The sequence below is a fragment of the Lithobates pipiens genome, unplaced genomic scaffold (assembly GCF_037356315.1).
Source record: "Lithobates pipiens isolate NorthernLeopardFrog02 unplaced genomic scaffold, aLitPip1_a1.2 Scaffold_25, whole genome shotgun sequence".
Taxonomy (NCBI): Eukaryota; Metazoa; Chordata; class Amphibia; order Anura; family Ranidae; genus Lithobates; species Lithobates pipiens.
In genome coordinates this window covers 245,383,492-245,399,177 of record NW_027507787.1, presented here as the reverse complement: position 1 = coordinate 245,399,177, position 15,686 = coordinate 245,383,492, and the positions used below count along the sequence as shown (strand labels likewise).

Here is a 15,686-nt window from a genome sequence, read left to right as displayed (position 1 = left end):
ACATCCATGTCTGCGAATGGAGCCCAAAATAAGCTGCTTCAATGGAATTGACCATTCATGGCCCTAAATCAGGGGGTTTCTAACTGGTGTCAGTGGGAGGAATAGTGCCCCATCATTGGTATCAGTGGGGGGGAATAGTGCCCCATCATTGGTATCAGTGGGGGAATAGTGTCCCATCATTGGTGTCAGTGGGAGGAATAGTGCCCCATCATTGGTGTCAGTGGGGAGAATAGTGCCCCATCATTGGTATCAGTGGGAGGAATAGTGCCCCATCATTGGTGTCGGTGAGAGGAATAGTGTCCCATCATTGGTATCAGTGGGGGAATAGTGTCCCATCATTGGTGTCAGTGGGAGGAATAGTGTCCCATCATTGGTATCAGTGGGGGGAATAGTGTCCCATCATTGGTGTCAGTGGGAGGAATAGTGTCCCATCATTGGTATCAGTGGGGGGAATAGTGTCCCATCATTGGTGTCAGTGGGAGGAATAGTGTCCCATCATTGGTGTCAGTGGGAGGAATAGTGCCCCATCATTGGTATCAGTGGGGGGAATAGTGCCCCATCATTGGTGTCAGTGGGAGGAATAGTGTCCCATCATTGGTGTCAGTGGGGGAATAGTGCCCCATCATTGGTATCAGTTGGAGGAATAGTGCCTCATCATTGGTATCAGTGGGAGGAATAGTGTCCCATCATTGGTATCAGTGGGAGGAATAGTGTCCCATCATTGGTATCAGTGGGAGGAATAGTGCCCCATCATTGGTATCAGTGGGGGGGAATAGCGCCCCATCATTGGTGTCAGTGGGGGAATAGTGCCCCATCATTGGTATCAGTGGGAGGAATAGTGTCCCATCATTGGTATCAGTGGGGGGGAATAGCGCCCCATCATTGGTGTCAGTGGGGGAATAGTGCCCCATCATTGGTATCAGTGGGAGGAATAGTGTCCCATCATTGCTATCAGTGGGGGGGAATAGCGCCCCATTATTGGTGTCAGTGGGAGGAATAGTGCCCCATCATTGGTGTCGGTGAGAGGAATAGTGTCCCATCATTGGTATCAGTGGGAGGAATAGTGCCCCATCATTGGTATCAGTGGGAGGAATAGTGCCCCATCATTGGTATCAGTGGGGGGGAATAGCGCCCCATCATTGGTGTCAGTGGGGGAATAGTGCCCCATCATTGGTGTCAGTGGGAGGAATAGTGCCCCATCATTGGTATCAGTGGGAGGAATAGTGCCCCATCATTGGTGTCAGTGGGAGGAATAGTGCCCCATCATTGGTGTCAGTGGGAGGAATAGTGTCCTATCACTTGTTTCAGTAGAAGGAATAGTGCCCCATCATTGGTATCAGTGGGGGGAATAGTGCCCCATCATTGGTGTCGGTGGGAGGAATAGTGCCCCATCATTGGTATCAGTGGGGGGGAATAGCGCCCCATCATTGGTGTCGGTGAGAGGAATAGTGCCCCATCATTGGTATCAGTGGGAGGAATAGTGTCCCATCATTGGTATCAGTGGGAGGAATAGTGCCCCATCATTGGTATCAGTGGGGGGGAATAGCGCCCCATCATTGGTGTCAGTGGGGGAATAGTGCCCCATCATTGTTATCAGTGGGAGGAATAGTGCCCCATCATTGGTGTCAGTGGGAGGAATAGTGTCCTATCACTTGTTTCAGTAGAAGGAATAGTGCCCCATCATTGGTATCAGTGGGGGGAATAGTGCCCCATCAATGGTGTCAGTGGGAGGAATAGTGCCCCATCGTTGGTGTCAGTGGGAGGAATAGTGCCCCATCATTGATATCAGTGGGAGGAATAGTGCCCCATCAATGGTGTCAGTGGGAGGAATAGTGCCCCATCAATGGTGTCAGTGGGAGGAATAGTGCCCCATCATTGGTGTCAGTGGGAGGAATAGTGCCCCATCAATGGTGTCAGTGGGAGGAGTAGTGCCCTATCATTGGTGTCAGTGGGAGGAATAGTGCCCCATCATTGGTGTCAGTGGGAGGAATAGTGCCCCATCGTTGGTGTCAGTGGGAGGAATAGTGCCCCATCATTGGTGTCAGTGGGAGGAATAGTGCCCCATCATTGATATCAGTGGGAGGAATAGTGCCCCATCAATGGTGTCAGTGGGAGGAATAGTGCCCCATCATTGGTGTCAGTGGGAGGAATAGTGCCCCATCATTGATATCAGTGGGAGGAATAGTGCCCCATCAATGGTGTCAGTGGGAGGAATAGTGCCCCATCATTGGTGTCAGTGGGAGGAATAGTGCCCCATCATTGATATCAGTGGGAGGAATAGTGCCCCATCAATGGTGTCAGTGGGAGGAATAGTGCCCCATCATTGGTGTCAGTGGGAGGAATAGTGCCCCATCAATGGTGTCAGTGGGAGGAGTAGTGCCCTATCATTGGTGTCAGTGGGAGGAATAGTGCCCCATCATTGGTGTCAGTGGGAGGAATAGTGCCCCATCATTGATATCAGTGGGAGGAATAGTGCCCCATCAATGGTGTCAGTGGGAGGAATAGTGCCCCATCATTGGTGTCAGTGGGAGGAATAGTGCCCCATCATTGATATCAGTGGGAGGAATAGTGCCCCATCAATGGTGTCAGTGGGAGGAATAGTGCCCCATCATTGGTGTCAGTGGGAGGAATAGTGCCCCATCATTGATATCAGTGGGAGGAATAGTGTCCCATCAATGGTGTCAGTGGGAGGAATAGTGCCCCATCATTGGTGTCAGTGGGAGGAATAGTGTCCCATCAATGGTGTCAGTGGGAGGAGTAGTGCCCTATCATTGGTGTCAGTGGGAGGAATAGTGCCCCATCATTGGTGTCAGTGGGAGGAATAGTGCCCCATCATTGATATCAGTGGGAGGAATAGTGCCCCATCAATGGTGTCAGTGGGAGGAATAGTGCCCCATCATTGGTGTCAGTGGGAGGAATAGTGCCCCATCATTGATATCAGTGGGAGGAATAGTGCCCCATCAATGGTGTCAGTGGGAGGAATAGTGCCCCATCATTGGTGTCAGTGGGAGGAATAGTGCCCCATCATTGATATCAGTGGGAGGAATAGTGCCCCATCAATGGTGTCAGTGGGAGGAATAGTGCCCCATCATTGGTGTCAGTGGGAGGAATAGTGCCCCATCAATGGTGTCAGTGGGAGGAATAGTGCCCCATCAATGGTGTCAGTGGGAGGAATAGTGCCCCATCATTGGTGTCAGTGGGAGGAATAGTGTCCCATCATTGGTGTCAGTGGGAGGAATAGTGCCCCATCATTGGTGTCAGTGGGAGGAATAGTGCCCCATCATTGGTGTCAGTGGGAGGAATAGTGCCCCATCATTGGTGTCAGTGGGAGGAATAGTGCCCCATCATTGGTGTCAGTGGGAGGAATAGTGCCCCATCATTGGTGTCAGTGGGAGGAATAGTGCCCCATCAATGGTGTCAGTGGGAGGAATAGTGCCCCATTATTGGGACATTTTTCCTTCCACTGACACCAGTGATGGGACATTTTCTTACCACTGTGCTGTGCTGACTTCCTCCTGGGGCTGTACCCCCGCTGTGCTCATTATGAGGGGCTCCCACCATCCCTGTGCTGTGATGACTTCCTGGGTTTTTAACTTCATCACAACAAATAATGGTAATTATTATGACAATAATAAAACGATATTAACGAACGTTCTTATTTTGAATTGATTCTGAATCTCCCATCGACTACCAGTCCCAGTCTCTCCCATATTTAAAAAAGGTCCTTTCCCAACCCCCACTCAGCAGCAGAAGAAAAACCTCTGATTGGTCAACCAAACACCAGTCACGTTTCCGTTGTAACGGAATTTGGATCCGAAATTCGTCAACGAAATTTTGTGTTTTGTATACGGAAGCATAGAAATTCGTATTTCGGATTGCTTCCGAATGTATGAATTTTCAGAAATTCGTACAAATTTTCGATTCATACGAAATAAACGGCAACATGTCTAGTTTGGGCCGGAGGAACTTGACTGGCGCCTGCACAGAGTCCTGACCTCAGCATGATAGAACACCTTTGCGATGCATTAGAACGCAGACTGCGAGCCAGGCCTTCTCGTCCAACATCAGCGCCTGACCTCACAAATGCTCTTCTGGAAGAATGGTCACACGTTCCCCATAAACACACTCCTAAACCTTGTGGACGGCCTTCCCAGAAGAGGTGAAGCTGTTATAGCTGCAAAGGGGCGGGGCCAACTCAATATTGAACCCCATGGACTAAGACTGGGGCGCCATCATAGGTAAAAAAAAAAAAGTGAACCCAATTTAACAATACCATTCCTCCTCAGGACCTCAATGGGGTTACATAGTTACATAGTAGGTGAGGTCGAAAAAAGACACAAGTCCATCAAGTCCAACCTATGTGTGTGATTATATGTCAGTATTACATTGTATATCCCTGTATGTTGTGGTCGTTCAGATGCTTATCTAATAGTTTCTTGAAACTATCGATGCCCCCCGCTGAGACCACCGCCTGTGGAAGGGAATTCCACATCCTTGCCGCTCTTACAGTAAAGAACCCTCTACGTAGTTGAAGGTTAAACCTCTTTTCTTCTAATTGTAATGAGTGACCACGAATCTTGTAAAACTCCCTTCTTGTTAGCATACCTGTTGATCTCTACGTTTTGGGTTTTCCCGAATTTTGAGCAATGAAGTGGCCGCCGAGGGTGTATTTGGGGTTTTGAGGTTGCAACTAAAATAGGTGAAAAAAACAAAGTAAGGGTGGCACAGTGGTGTAGTGGTTAGCACTCTCACCTAGCAAAAAGAAGGGTCACTGGTTCGAATCCCAACCACGACACTACCTGCCTGGAGTTTGCATGTTCTCTGTGCCTGTGTGGGTTTCCTCCGGGTACTCCCAGTTTCCTCCCACACTCCAAAGACATGCAGGTAGGTTAATTGGCTTCTGTCCCAAATTGGCCCCTAGTATATGAATGGGGACCTTGGATTGTGGGCTCCTTGATGGTAGGGATCGATGGGAATCAAGATGGACTGGTGTCTTTATTCAACCTTACTAACCATGTAACCCAGTGTGCCACTTGTCATGGCAGTTTACAGTTCCAATACCTAATAAAGTGGCCACCAGTGAGCGTCGATCTGACTTGCTGCCGAGTGGTGTGTTGCAGAGAGACCGCTGCTTCCAAACAGGCTTTTTTTTTTCTTCTGGATCTTTGTCAGGATCAACAGGTATTTTATTGCACTTATCAAAAAAGATATAAGAAAAGCATTTCAATTTTAATTTTTTTTTTTTTTAAGAGAAGTCAATTGATTGGGCGTACAGTATATATTATATACAGTATATATTATATACAGTATATATTATATACAGTATATATTATATACAGTATATATTATATATAGTATATATTTTAAAAAAAATAGAAAGTTAAAAGCGTCTTCCTATTGCCGTGGATTGCTTGTCATTGATATACAGTAATTATGTAATATTAACCCTTGCTGCACTTTGCGGATCAACGGCTCCTTTTTTTTTTTCCCGCCATGTCTTCTTTTTTTTTTTTTTCCGCCATGTCTTCTTCTTTTTTTTTTTTTCCGCCATGTCTTCTTCTTTTTTTTTTTTTCGCCATGTCTTCTTTTTTTTTTTTCCCGCCATGTCTTTTTTTTTTTTTTTTTTCCCGCCATGTCTTCTTCTTTTTTTTTTTTCCCGCCATGTCTTCTTTTTTTTTTTTTTTTCCGCCATGTCTTCTTTTTTTTTTTTCGCCATGTCTTCTTCTTTTTTTTTTTTTCGCCATGTCTTCTTTTTATTTTTTTTCCCGCCATGTCTTCTTTTTTTTTTTTTCCCGCCATGTCTTCTTTTTTTTTTTTTTCCCACCATGTCTTCTTCTTTTTTTTTTTTCGCCATGTCTTCTTCTTTTTTTTTTTTTCGCCATGTCTTCTTTTTATTTTTTTTCCCGCCATGTCTTTTTTTTTTTTTTTTTCCCCGCCATGTCTTCTTTTTTTTTTTTTCCCGCCATGTCTTTTTTTTTTTTTTTTTCCCACCATTTCTTCTTCTTTTTTTTTTTTTCCCCAGCTGCTCTTCTTCAGCTTTCCTTTTGAATCCTTCCCCCTCTTCTTCTTTGATATTTTGTCTTCCTTTCATGCTTCTTGTTTCATTTCGGTTTGCATTTGCATTCGCTTATTTATTTATATCTGCCGCTTGTGCTCGCAGGCTGCTCTGAGCAAGCACTAATCAGACTTGTACAGCAGGCACAGAGGACAAGCTTAGATGTGCTAATGCCACCACTCACCGATCGTTCTTCATTATCCTACATCTTTACCAGCACTGCCCGCCTGCTTACATGCATCTGGCCAGGGAAAAAAAAACAAAAAAACAAAAAAAAAAAGAAAGAAACAAAAAAGAAAGAAACATAATGCTTGTAGCGCCACATAGCAAGTGTAGTTTTTGGGGAGAGGGACGTAATGACATGATTAATCAGCCGCACTGCCTGGATGACGAGGCAACCTTGAGAAACCCACAAACAGATGTTCCTTCTCCTGATAAACGCGTCGAACGTCTCAGACTTTACAGCATTAGAAGTGCTTTATGATCTGCTTTGCTTTTTAGGTTTTCGTGCTTCTAAAATCCAATCTTTTTTTATTTTTATTCTTTTTTTTTTATTTTTTTTCACAGAGCAAGAAACACGCTAACAAAGTCCGACTCTATTACATGTTACATCCGGAGGATGGAGGGCCTCCATCGAAAAAGCTTCGCCCAGATGACCCAGTAAGTGCAATGCAAATGCTTGATTTATTTTCAGTTTTGGTAAAAAAAAAAAAAAGAAAAAGTTATTTTCTTCGGATCACCTAGATTTGTTAAAAGTTTTAATTTTATAAACTTGATTCTCTTCTGTAGATATTCAGGTAGACCAGTGGTTCTCAACCAGGGTCACAGCCGCCTTCTTGTTCCTCTGATACTGGGCCACAGCCTTCCTGCTGCCCCCCTGGTACCGAGCCACAGCCTTCCTCCCGTCCCCCTGGTATCGAGCTACAACCATGCTCCTGTCCCCCTGGTACTGAGCCACAGCCTTCCTCCTGTCCCCCTGGTAGCAGGCCACAGCCTTCCTCCTGTCCCCCTGGTACCAGGCCACAGCCTTCCTCCTGTCCCCCTGGTACCAGGCCAAAGCCTTCCTCCTGTCCCCCTGGTACCAGGCCACAGCCTTCCTCCTGTCCCCCTGGTACCAGGCCACAGCCTTCCTCCTGTCCCCCTGGTACCAGGCCACAGCCTTCCTCCTGTCCCCCTGGTACCAGGCCACAGCCTTCCTCCTGTCCGCCTGGTACCAGGCCAAAGCCTTCCTCCTGTCCGCCTGGTACCAGGCCACAGCCTTCCTCCTGTCCCCCTGGTACCAGGCCACAGCCTTCCTCCTGTCCTTCTGGTACCAGGCCACAGCCATGCTCCTGTCCCCCTGGTATTTGACCATAACCTTCCTCCTATCCCTCTGGTACCAGGCCACAGCCTTCCTCCTGTCCCCCTGGTACCGGGCCACAGCCTTCCTCCTGTCCCCCTGGTACCGGGCCACAGCCTTCCTCCTGTCCCCCTGGTACCGGGCCACAGCCTTCCTCCTGTCCCCCTGGTACCGGGCCACAGCCTTCCTCCTATCCCCCTGGTACCGTGCCACAGCCTTCCTCCTGTCCCCCTGGTGCTGGGCCACAGCCATCCTCCTGTCCCCCTGGTGCTGGGCCACAGCCATCCTCCTGTCCCCCTGGTACTGGGCCACTCCATACTCCTGTCCTCCTGGTATTGGGCCATAACCTTCCTCCTGTCCCCCTGGTACCGGGCCACAGCCTTCCTCCTTTCCCCCTGGTACCGTGCCACAGCCTTCCTCCTGTCCCCCTGGTGCTGGGCCACAGCCTTCCTCCTGTCCCCCTGGTACTGGGCCACTCCATACTCCTGTCCTCCTGGTATTGGGCCATAACCTTCCTCCTGTCCCCCTGGTACCGGGCCACAGCCATACTCCTGTCCTCCTGGTATCGGGGGCCACAGCCTTCTTCCTGTCCCCCTGGTACCGTGCCACAGCCTTCCTCCTGTCCCCCTGGTGCTGGGCCACAGCCATCCTCCTGTCCCCCTGGTACCAGGCCAGAGCCTTCCTCCTGTCCCCCTGGTACTGGACCACTCCATACTCCTGTCCTCCTGGTATTGGGCCACAGCCTTCCTCCTGTCCCCCTGGTCCTGGACCACAGCCATGCTCCTGTCCCCCTGGTCCTGGACCACAGCCTTCCTCCTGTCCCCCTGGTCCTGGACCACAGCCTTCCTCCTGTCCCCCTGGTCCTGGGCCACAGCCTTCCACTTGTCTCCCTGGTATTGACCACAGCCTTCCCTCTTGTCTCCCTGGTACTGACCACAGCCTTCTTCCTGTCCTCCTGATACTGGGCCACTGCATTTTCCCTGTCCCCCTGGTACTGGGCCACAGCCTTCCTCCTGCCCTCTCGTACTGGGCCACAACCTTACTCCTGTCTGACTCTATTACATGTTACATCCGGAGGATGGAGGGCCTCCATTGAAAAAGCTTCGCCCAGATGACCCAGTAAGTGGACACAATGCAAATACTTGATTTTTTTTGGTAAAAAAAAAATTAAAAAGGAATCGTGTTGTGATCACCTAGATTTGTTAAAAGGTTTTTATTTTATAAACTTGATTCTCTTCTGAAGTTATTCAGGTAGACCAGTGGTTCTCAAGAAGGGTCACAGCCTTGTTCCTCTGGTACTGGGCCACAGCCTTCCTCCTGTCCCCCTGATACTGGCTCACTGCCTTTCCCCTGTCCCCCTGGTATTGGGCCACAGCCTTCCTCCTGTCCCTCTTGTTCTGGGCCACAGCCTTCCTCCTGATCACCTAGATTTGTTAAAAAGTGTTTATTTTATAAACTTAATCCCCTCTGTAGATATTCAGGTAGACCAGTGGTTCTCAATCAGGGTCACAGCCTTCTTCTTGTTCCTCCTGGTACTGGGCAAAATACTCCCTCTTATCCCCCTGCTACTGGGCCACAGCCTTCCTCCTGTCCCCCTGGTACAGGGCCACAGCCTTCCTCCTGTCTCCCTGGTACAGGGCCACAGCCTTCCTCCTGTCTCCCTGGTACTGGGTCACACCCTTCCTCTTGTCCCCCTGGTGCTGGGCCACAGCCATCCTCCTGTCCCTCTGGTACTGGGCCACAGCCTTCCTCCTGTCCCCCTGGTACTGGGTCACACCCTTCCTCTTGTCCCCCTGGTGCTGGGCCACAGCCTTCCTCCTGTTCCTCTGGTACTGGGTCACACCCTTCCTCTTGTCCCTCTGTTTCTGGGCCACAGCCTTCCTCTTGTCCCTCTGGTTCTGGGCCACAGCCTTCCTCTTGTCCCCCTGGTGCTGGGCCACAGCCATCCTCCTGTCCCTCTGGTACTGGGCCACAGCCTTCCTCCTGTCCCCCTGGTACTGGGTCACACCCTTCCTCTTGTCCCCCTGGTGCTGGGCCACAGCCTTCCTCCTGTTCCTCTGGTACTGGGTCACACCCTTCCTCTTGTCCCTCTGTTTCTGGGCCACAGCCTTCCTCTTGTCCCTCTGGTTCTGGGCCACAGCCTTCCTCTTGTCCCTCTGGTTCTGGGCCACAGTGGAGATGCAGGGGTCCTTCAGGTCAGCTCTGGCTGCCCCGGGCACCTGACAGAGTCCCAACAATGTGATGCACACCAGGCTTCAGTTTCCCTACTAGTACGTAGCAGCAGCCAGAGTTGAGGGGAGGGGACCTTTGGGTTTTGCCCTCAATTTGGAGGCCATTTATTATAGTAGTGCATGATCGGCCATGTTCTAAGATGAGGCCAATCAAAAAATTGTTCTAGAAGCAGACCAACATAGGTCCATCAGAGAGGTTGAGCAGGACTGCACCCACCCAACCACCCGAAGGACCGAAATTGCACCAGAATATAGAGATTATAGAAGAAAAGTGTAGGAAAAGAAAATATGAGAAGAGGGTAAGCTAGTAAGGGTACGCCCGTCCAGGAATCCACTAGGCCATCAATTCAGTGCCAACATTAAGTGTCCAATACCTGCAAGTAGGAGAGCCAGGGGGTCCATACCTTTTTCAAACAAAGATTGTTTATCCCGTAAAACTCAAAAAAAAATTCAAGTTAATTAAATTAAAGCTGAGTCAACCACTAGGCTTTTCCAAGCAGTAGCAATAGCGATTTTAGTGTTGAAAATATTTTTATTAAAACATGTCAAGTAAAAACAATAAACAGTAACCATCATGAGGCAAATGCAGACAGGAACAGTAACAGAGGTACAATTACGGGAGACCGGCTAATGATAATCGGCCACAGCCGGTCCCTGACGGGAAGCTCGGAGAGTAGAGAAGACGGCCTGTGTTCCGATCCCTGAGGTCACAGTAGTGAGAAACACCCATGGGTTACTACATGAGGCAGTTTTTAGACCATAACATAAAAAAGAAAATATAGGAAGGAAGAGAGAAGAGAAAGGAGCAAAGTAAAGAGGAGCAAGGCAGTATAGGGGAAAGCTAAATAGCAAGAGGAGAGGAGAGAAAAGGGGGAGGAAGGGGGGGAGGGGGAAGGAATATGGGTAGGGGGGGGGTAGGGTAAGGGAGAGCCCACAGCGTCCTCATGCGTTTAAGATTTGGTTCATTAACCACTTCAGATCCGCGCTATTGCCAAATGACGGCATTAGCGCCGACCTACATTTCCAGGACTACGTCTATTGACGTCGTCCTGGTTACGAGCGGCCTGCGCGCCCCCTGAGGGGCGCGCGCGGCGCGCTCTGTGATCGGCGAGTCCGTGAGACTCGCCTGATCACCGATCCGTGTAAGGGGTCGATCCCGACCCCTTATCACGTGATCAGCTGTCAGCCAATGACAGCTGATCATGTGATAGAACGGAGCCGGTAATCGGCTATTATTCCTCCTCGCGCTGACAGCGCGAGGAGAGAAAAAAAAAGCCGATCACCGGCGGCCGTGATCGGGACATCAGTCCCGATCACGGCCATCAATACAAGGGACCACCTGCCACCTGCCTGTGCCCACCTGCCTCCCGCAGTGCCATCCTGAAGTAAAATAAAAGAAAAAGTAAGTGCCCCCCGTCAGTGCCCCCTGTCAGTGCCCATAGTGCCCACAGTGCCACCCACAGTGCCACCCACAGTGCCACCCCACAGTGCCACCCACAGTGCCACCCAATCTGCCTCAAAGGTGCTGCACCCCAGTGCCGCCCATCAGTGCCCAGCAGTGCCGCCCATCAGTGCCCAGCAGTGCCGCCCATCAGTGCCCAGCAGTGCCACCTATCAGAGCCACCTATCAGTGCCACCTATCAGTGCCCATCAGTCCCATCTATCTGTGGTACCTATCAGTGCCCATCCGTGCCACCCATCCGTGCCACTTATCCGTGCCACCCATCCGTGCCATCTTATCTGTGCCCATCTTTGCCCATCAGTGCCGCCTTATCTGTGCCCATCGGTGCCGCCTTATCTGTGCCTATTAGTGCCGCCTTAACTATGCCTATCAGTGCCCACCAGTGCAGCCCATCAGTGCCCACCAATGCAGCCCATCAGTGCCCACCAATGCAGCCCATCAGTGCCCACCAATGCAGCCTATCAGTGCCGCCTAATCAGCGCACTTCAATGAAGGAGAAAAATGACCCGTTTGCAAAATTTTATAACAAACTATTAAAACATGATTTTTTTTTTTTTTTTTTTGCATCTTTTTTTGTTTGTTTAGCAAAAAATAAAACTCCGAGCTGTAACTAAATACCACCAAAAGAAAGCTCTATTTGTGGGAAAAAAATGATAAAAATTTCATTTGGGTACAGTGTTGTATGCCCGCGCAATTGTCACTCAAAGTGCATCAGCGCTGAAAGCTGAAAATTGGTCTGGGACTGAGGGGGGTTTAAGTGCCCAGTAAGCAAGTGGTTAAAGCGTCAGAAGAGAAGCGGAGCCAGATCGACCATTGAGAAATAAATTTGGCGTAAGTGTCATTGTCCAGTGCCAACATCTCCTCCATTCTCATGGTGTCATTCATAATCGATACCCACCGTGACAATGGGGGGGTGGTCATTGTCTTCCAATAAGCAGGTATCAGTTGCCTAGCGGAAGACATAAAGAAACGGAGCAATCTTTGTCTCTGCGATTTAATAGACCCTGGCAGAATAGAGAGTAATGCGATTTTTGGAGAGATAGGAACCGGGGTATCAGCCAAGAGATTATAACATTCAAAAACCTGTGTCCAGAAGGGGCGGATCCTCTCACAGTCCCACCAGACATGCATGTAAGTTCCGACTGAAGCTTCACAGCGCCAGCAGGTGGCCGGGGTAGACGGGAAAATCCTGTGTAAAGTAGCAGGGTCCCTGTACCACCTGGACAATAGCTTGTAGTTCTTTTCTTGGGAGTAGCAGGAGATTGTTGACTTATGTGTGAAATGAAAAGAGGTATGCCATTCCGGCACAGAGATGTCCTCTCCCAGATCCGCAGACCACAGCCTGGTGTAATGTGGGAGTTGATCATGTGCTAAAGTCTGTAGCAGGTTATATAAGGAGGACAGTAACTGTTTGGGAGTTTCTGGAAGCGAACACAGTTCCTCGAAATTGGTAAGCTTGCGATGTATCTGAGAGGAGGAGTGTAGTCGTTTGGCAAATGCGGACACATGTAGGGCTGTGAGCCAATCTCCGGAGTCTGTCACGGAGACCGGGGTCCCCTGAGAGGGGTGCGGGCCTGCGGCCATTCTGTGCGCTTAAAAGGTCCTAGGGAGGCTGCCCCTGCACTCTGTGGCAAAGCAGGATGGACAAAGAGGGACGTCAAGGGGCCCGGGTCCGAGGAGAGAGTGGAGTTTAGTCCCGTCCTGTACCACATCGTCAGGGAGGCCAAAGTCAGAGGGGACAAGGAGGTCATACGAGAGTAGTCCAGGTTATAACCCCATGGAAGGGCTCGGAGATCTACAGGAGAAAGGTCCTGTTCAACAGACACCGAGGCCTTGCAGGAAGGGCGAGAGAACCACTCAATGATGCGAGTCATATGAGCGGCCTTATGGTAAGTCTAAGGCCGCGTACACACGCGGGGACTGTTCGCCCAACTTTGTCCGCTGAACAGTGTTTCGGCGGACAGTCTGCTCGTGTGTGGGCTTTCAGCGGACAGTTTCAGCGAACAGTCCGCTGAACAAGGTTTTTCGGAAATTCCGAAAAACTGTCCGCTGAAACTTTGTTTCAGCGAACAGTCCCCTCGTGTGTAGGCTTGTTCGTCAAACTAAGTTCCGCGCATGCTCAGAAAGGATTTACACGCCGAAAGTTATAATGCAGTGTATAGGACGTCGTATTTTTCGTCCCGTCGTACGTGCCGTTCACGTCATCGCGCACGGTTTCAGCAAACTGTTCGTTCGTCGTGTGTGGCCATGTCCGTCCATGCTAATTTTGAGCGGACTGTTTTGCCGAAACTGTTTGACGGACAAAGTTGGGCGAACAGTCCCCGCGTGTGTACGCGGCCTCAAAGTCAGGGAGGCTTGTTCCTCCTAAAGTCTTCGAGCAATAGCGATTTTAGCCGCCAGAAACATATAATAGATTAAAGTCTGTGTGAATCTCTGGATATTTTCCACGGGTTCATTGAGCAGAGCGATCTCTTCTCTTTAATTTTGATGGAACAAGTCTCATATTGTTATGGTTTTAAAGTATGTCTGTAGCCCAGACTTTTTCGTAGAGAGGGGAAGGTCTGCAGTGGGGGTCAGCAACAGGTTATTCATGATCTATCCATTAATTACAGCCATGTTGGGGCATGGAAGGTTTTAGAAGAATTTCTGTTTCAATTGTTTTTTTATTGATTTTTTTTTTTAACAATAAAGAAAAGAATATCTTTAAACAAGTACAGAATAGAAAACCAAGAACAATGCCATTGTACACCTCTAACACATTCTGGGATACTGGTAATAGAATCAGAGCAGAAATACGTTATATGAGGATATTTATCCGTCAGAGAGGTGTGAATCATAATACCATACAATAGGCAGCATTGTTGCCAAATAAAAAGAAAGAAGAAAAGGAAGGGAGAGTGACCAGGAGAAAAAAAGCTCCTCATCGATCACATGCCCTATGTCCATGAGACATCTGGTATTTGAAAAAAAAGTGGGCCAGGGTTTCCATACAAAAGTGTGTATTCTGCAAGACACTCACATGTTTCTCATTGAGCATAATCCAAGTCAACTTGAGTTTCATCAGGGCCAAGTCTAATACTGGACACTTCTAGGCTGTTGCAACAGCTATCTTGTCCACTAAAAAATAAGAACTGAATAAGGATTTGTGTATGTCTCGGGATGTCGTCTACTGGCATGTTCAACAGCGTAATTCGAGCATCCCTAAGCCCTTGTACACACGGTCCGACATTCCGACAACCAAATCCATCGGATTGAAAACTGTTGCATACTACCCAGCCTGGAAATATCCCAAAACCTTTAAAGCTTGGTCTAAGGCTGGTATCACTTGTCTATATAATTTAACTTCAACTACATCAATAAAATCTTTTAGGCCGCGTACACACGCGGGGACTGTTCGCTCAACTTTGTCCGCTGAACAGTGTTTCGGCGGATAGTCCGCCCGTGTGTGGGCTTTCAGCGGACAGTTTCAGCGGACAGTCTGCTGAACAAAGTTTTTCGGAAATTCCGAAAAACTGTCCGCTGAAACTCTGTTTCAGCGAACAGTCCCCCCTCGTGTGTAGGCTTGTTCGTCAAACTAAGTTCCGCGCATGCTCAGAAAGGATTTACACGCCGAAGTTTGCATTGCAGTGTATAGGACGTTGTATTTTTCGTCCCGTCGTACGTGCCGTTCACGTCATCGCGCACGGTTTCAGCGGACTGTTCGTCCGTCGTGTGTGGGCAAGTCCGTCCATGCTAATTTTGAGCGGACTGTCCGCTGAAACTGTTTGACGGACAAAGTTGAGCGAACAGTCCCCGCGTGTGTACGCGGCCTTAGAGATCTATGTGAATTATATAAGCTTCCACAATCAGAAATATTCAGATATCTCCAAATCAAAGATTTTTATACTCCTCTTCTCAATTTAAATGTAAACTTACATAATATTTCTCAATTTGAAAGATTTTGTCTCAAGGAACCACACGCTAAAGGTCGTATTACATTATTGTATACACAATTGATATCTAATTCTAATACTGTTATACCTAAATATGTGGCCAAGTGGGAAAAAGATTTGGATTGTACGATCGATTCTAGGTCTTGGTCCAACATATGGTCTTTCACAAAATCTTCCTCTATAAATATATTGGCGTCTGAATCATCATATAAAGTTCTCACACGCTGGTATTTGGTTCCTGCGAGAATCGCCAAATTCTCAACAGACAACACTGGCCTCTGCTTTCGTGGCTCTTCAGAAAAAGCTACCTATATACATACCTGGTGGCATTGCTCAATTGTACAATCATTTTGGAAAAAGATCTTTCTAATAATTACAAAATTTTTGGATCGTCCAATTTTTCCAGACCCAATTATAGCTCTCCTTAATTTAAAACCAGCCTTTCTGAATCGGAAACAATTCAAATTAGTTCTTACACTCCTGATAGCCGCAAAGCAGACTAGAGCCAATGCGTGGAAAACAGACGTGGTGAATATTGCAGAAACCAAACGTAGAATGAATCAATCTTTCATCCATGCTAAAATGGACGCTATAGATAAAAACCGGATGACAAAGTTTGATATCATATGGAAACCCTGGATTAAATATTATACGTCAGATAATATTG

General features: G+C 48.5%; 1 protein-coding gene across 1 annotated transcript in view; it reads left to right on the top strand.

Annotated features, from left to right (window-relative positions):
* ZMAT4 (zinc finger matrin-type 4) overlaps nucleotides 1-15,686 on the top strand; it is a 1,011,964-nt gene that overhangs the window by 201,238 nt on the left and 795,040 nt on the right. The window contains exon 3 of the mRNA XM_077455722.1: nucleotides 6,623-6,715. Within this exon, the coding sequence (XP_077311848.1) occupies nucleotides 6,623-6,715 (93 nt within the window). The remainder of the gene's footprint in view (nucleotides 1-6,622; nucleotides 6,716-15,686) is intronic.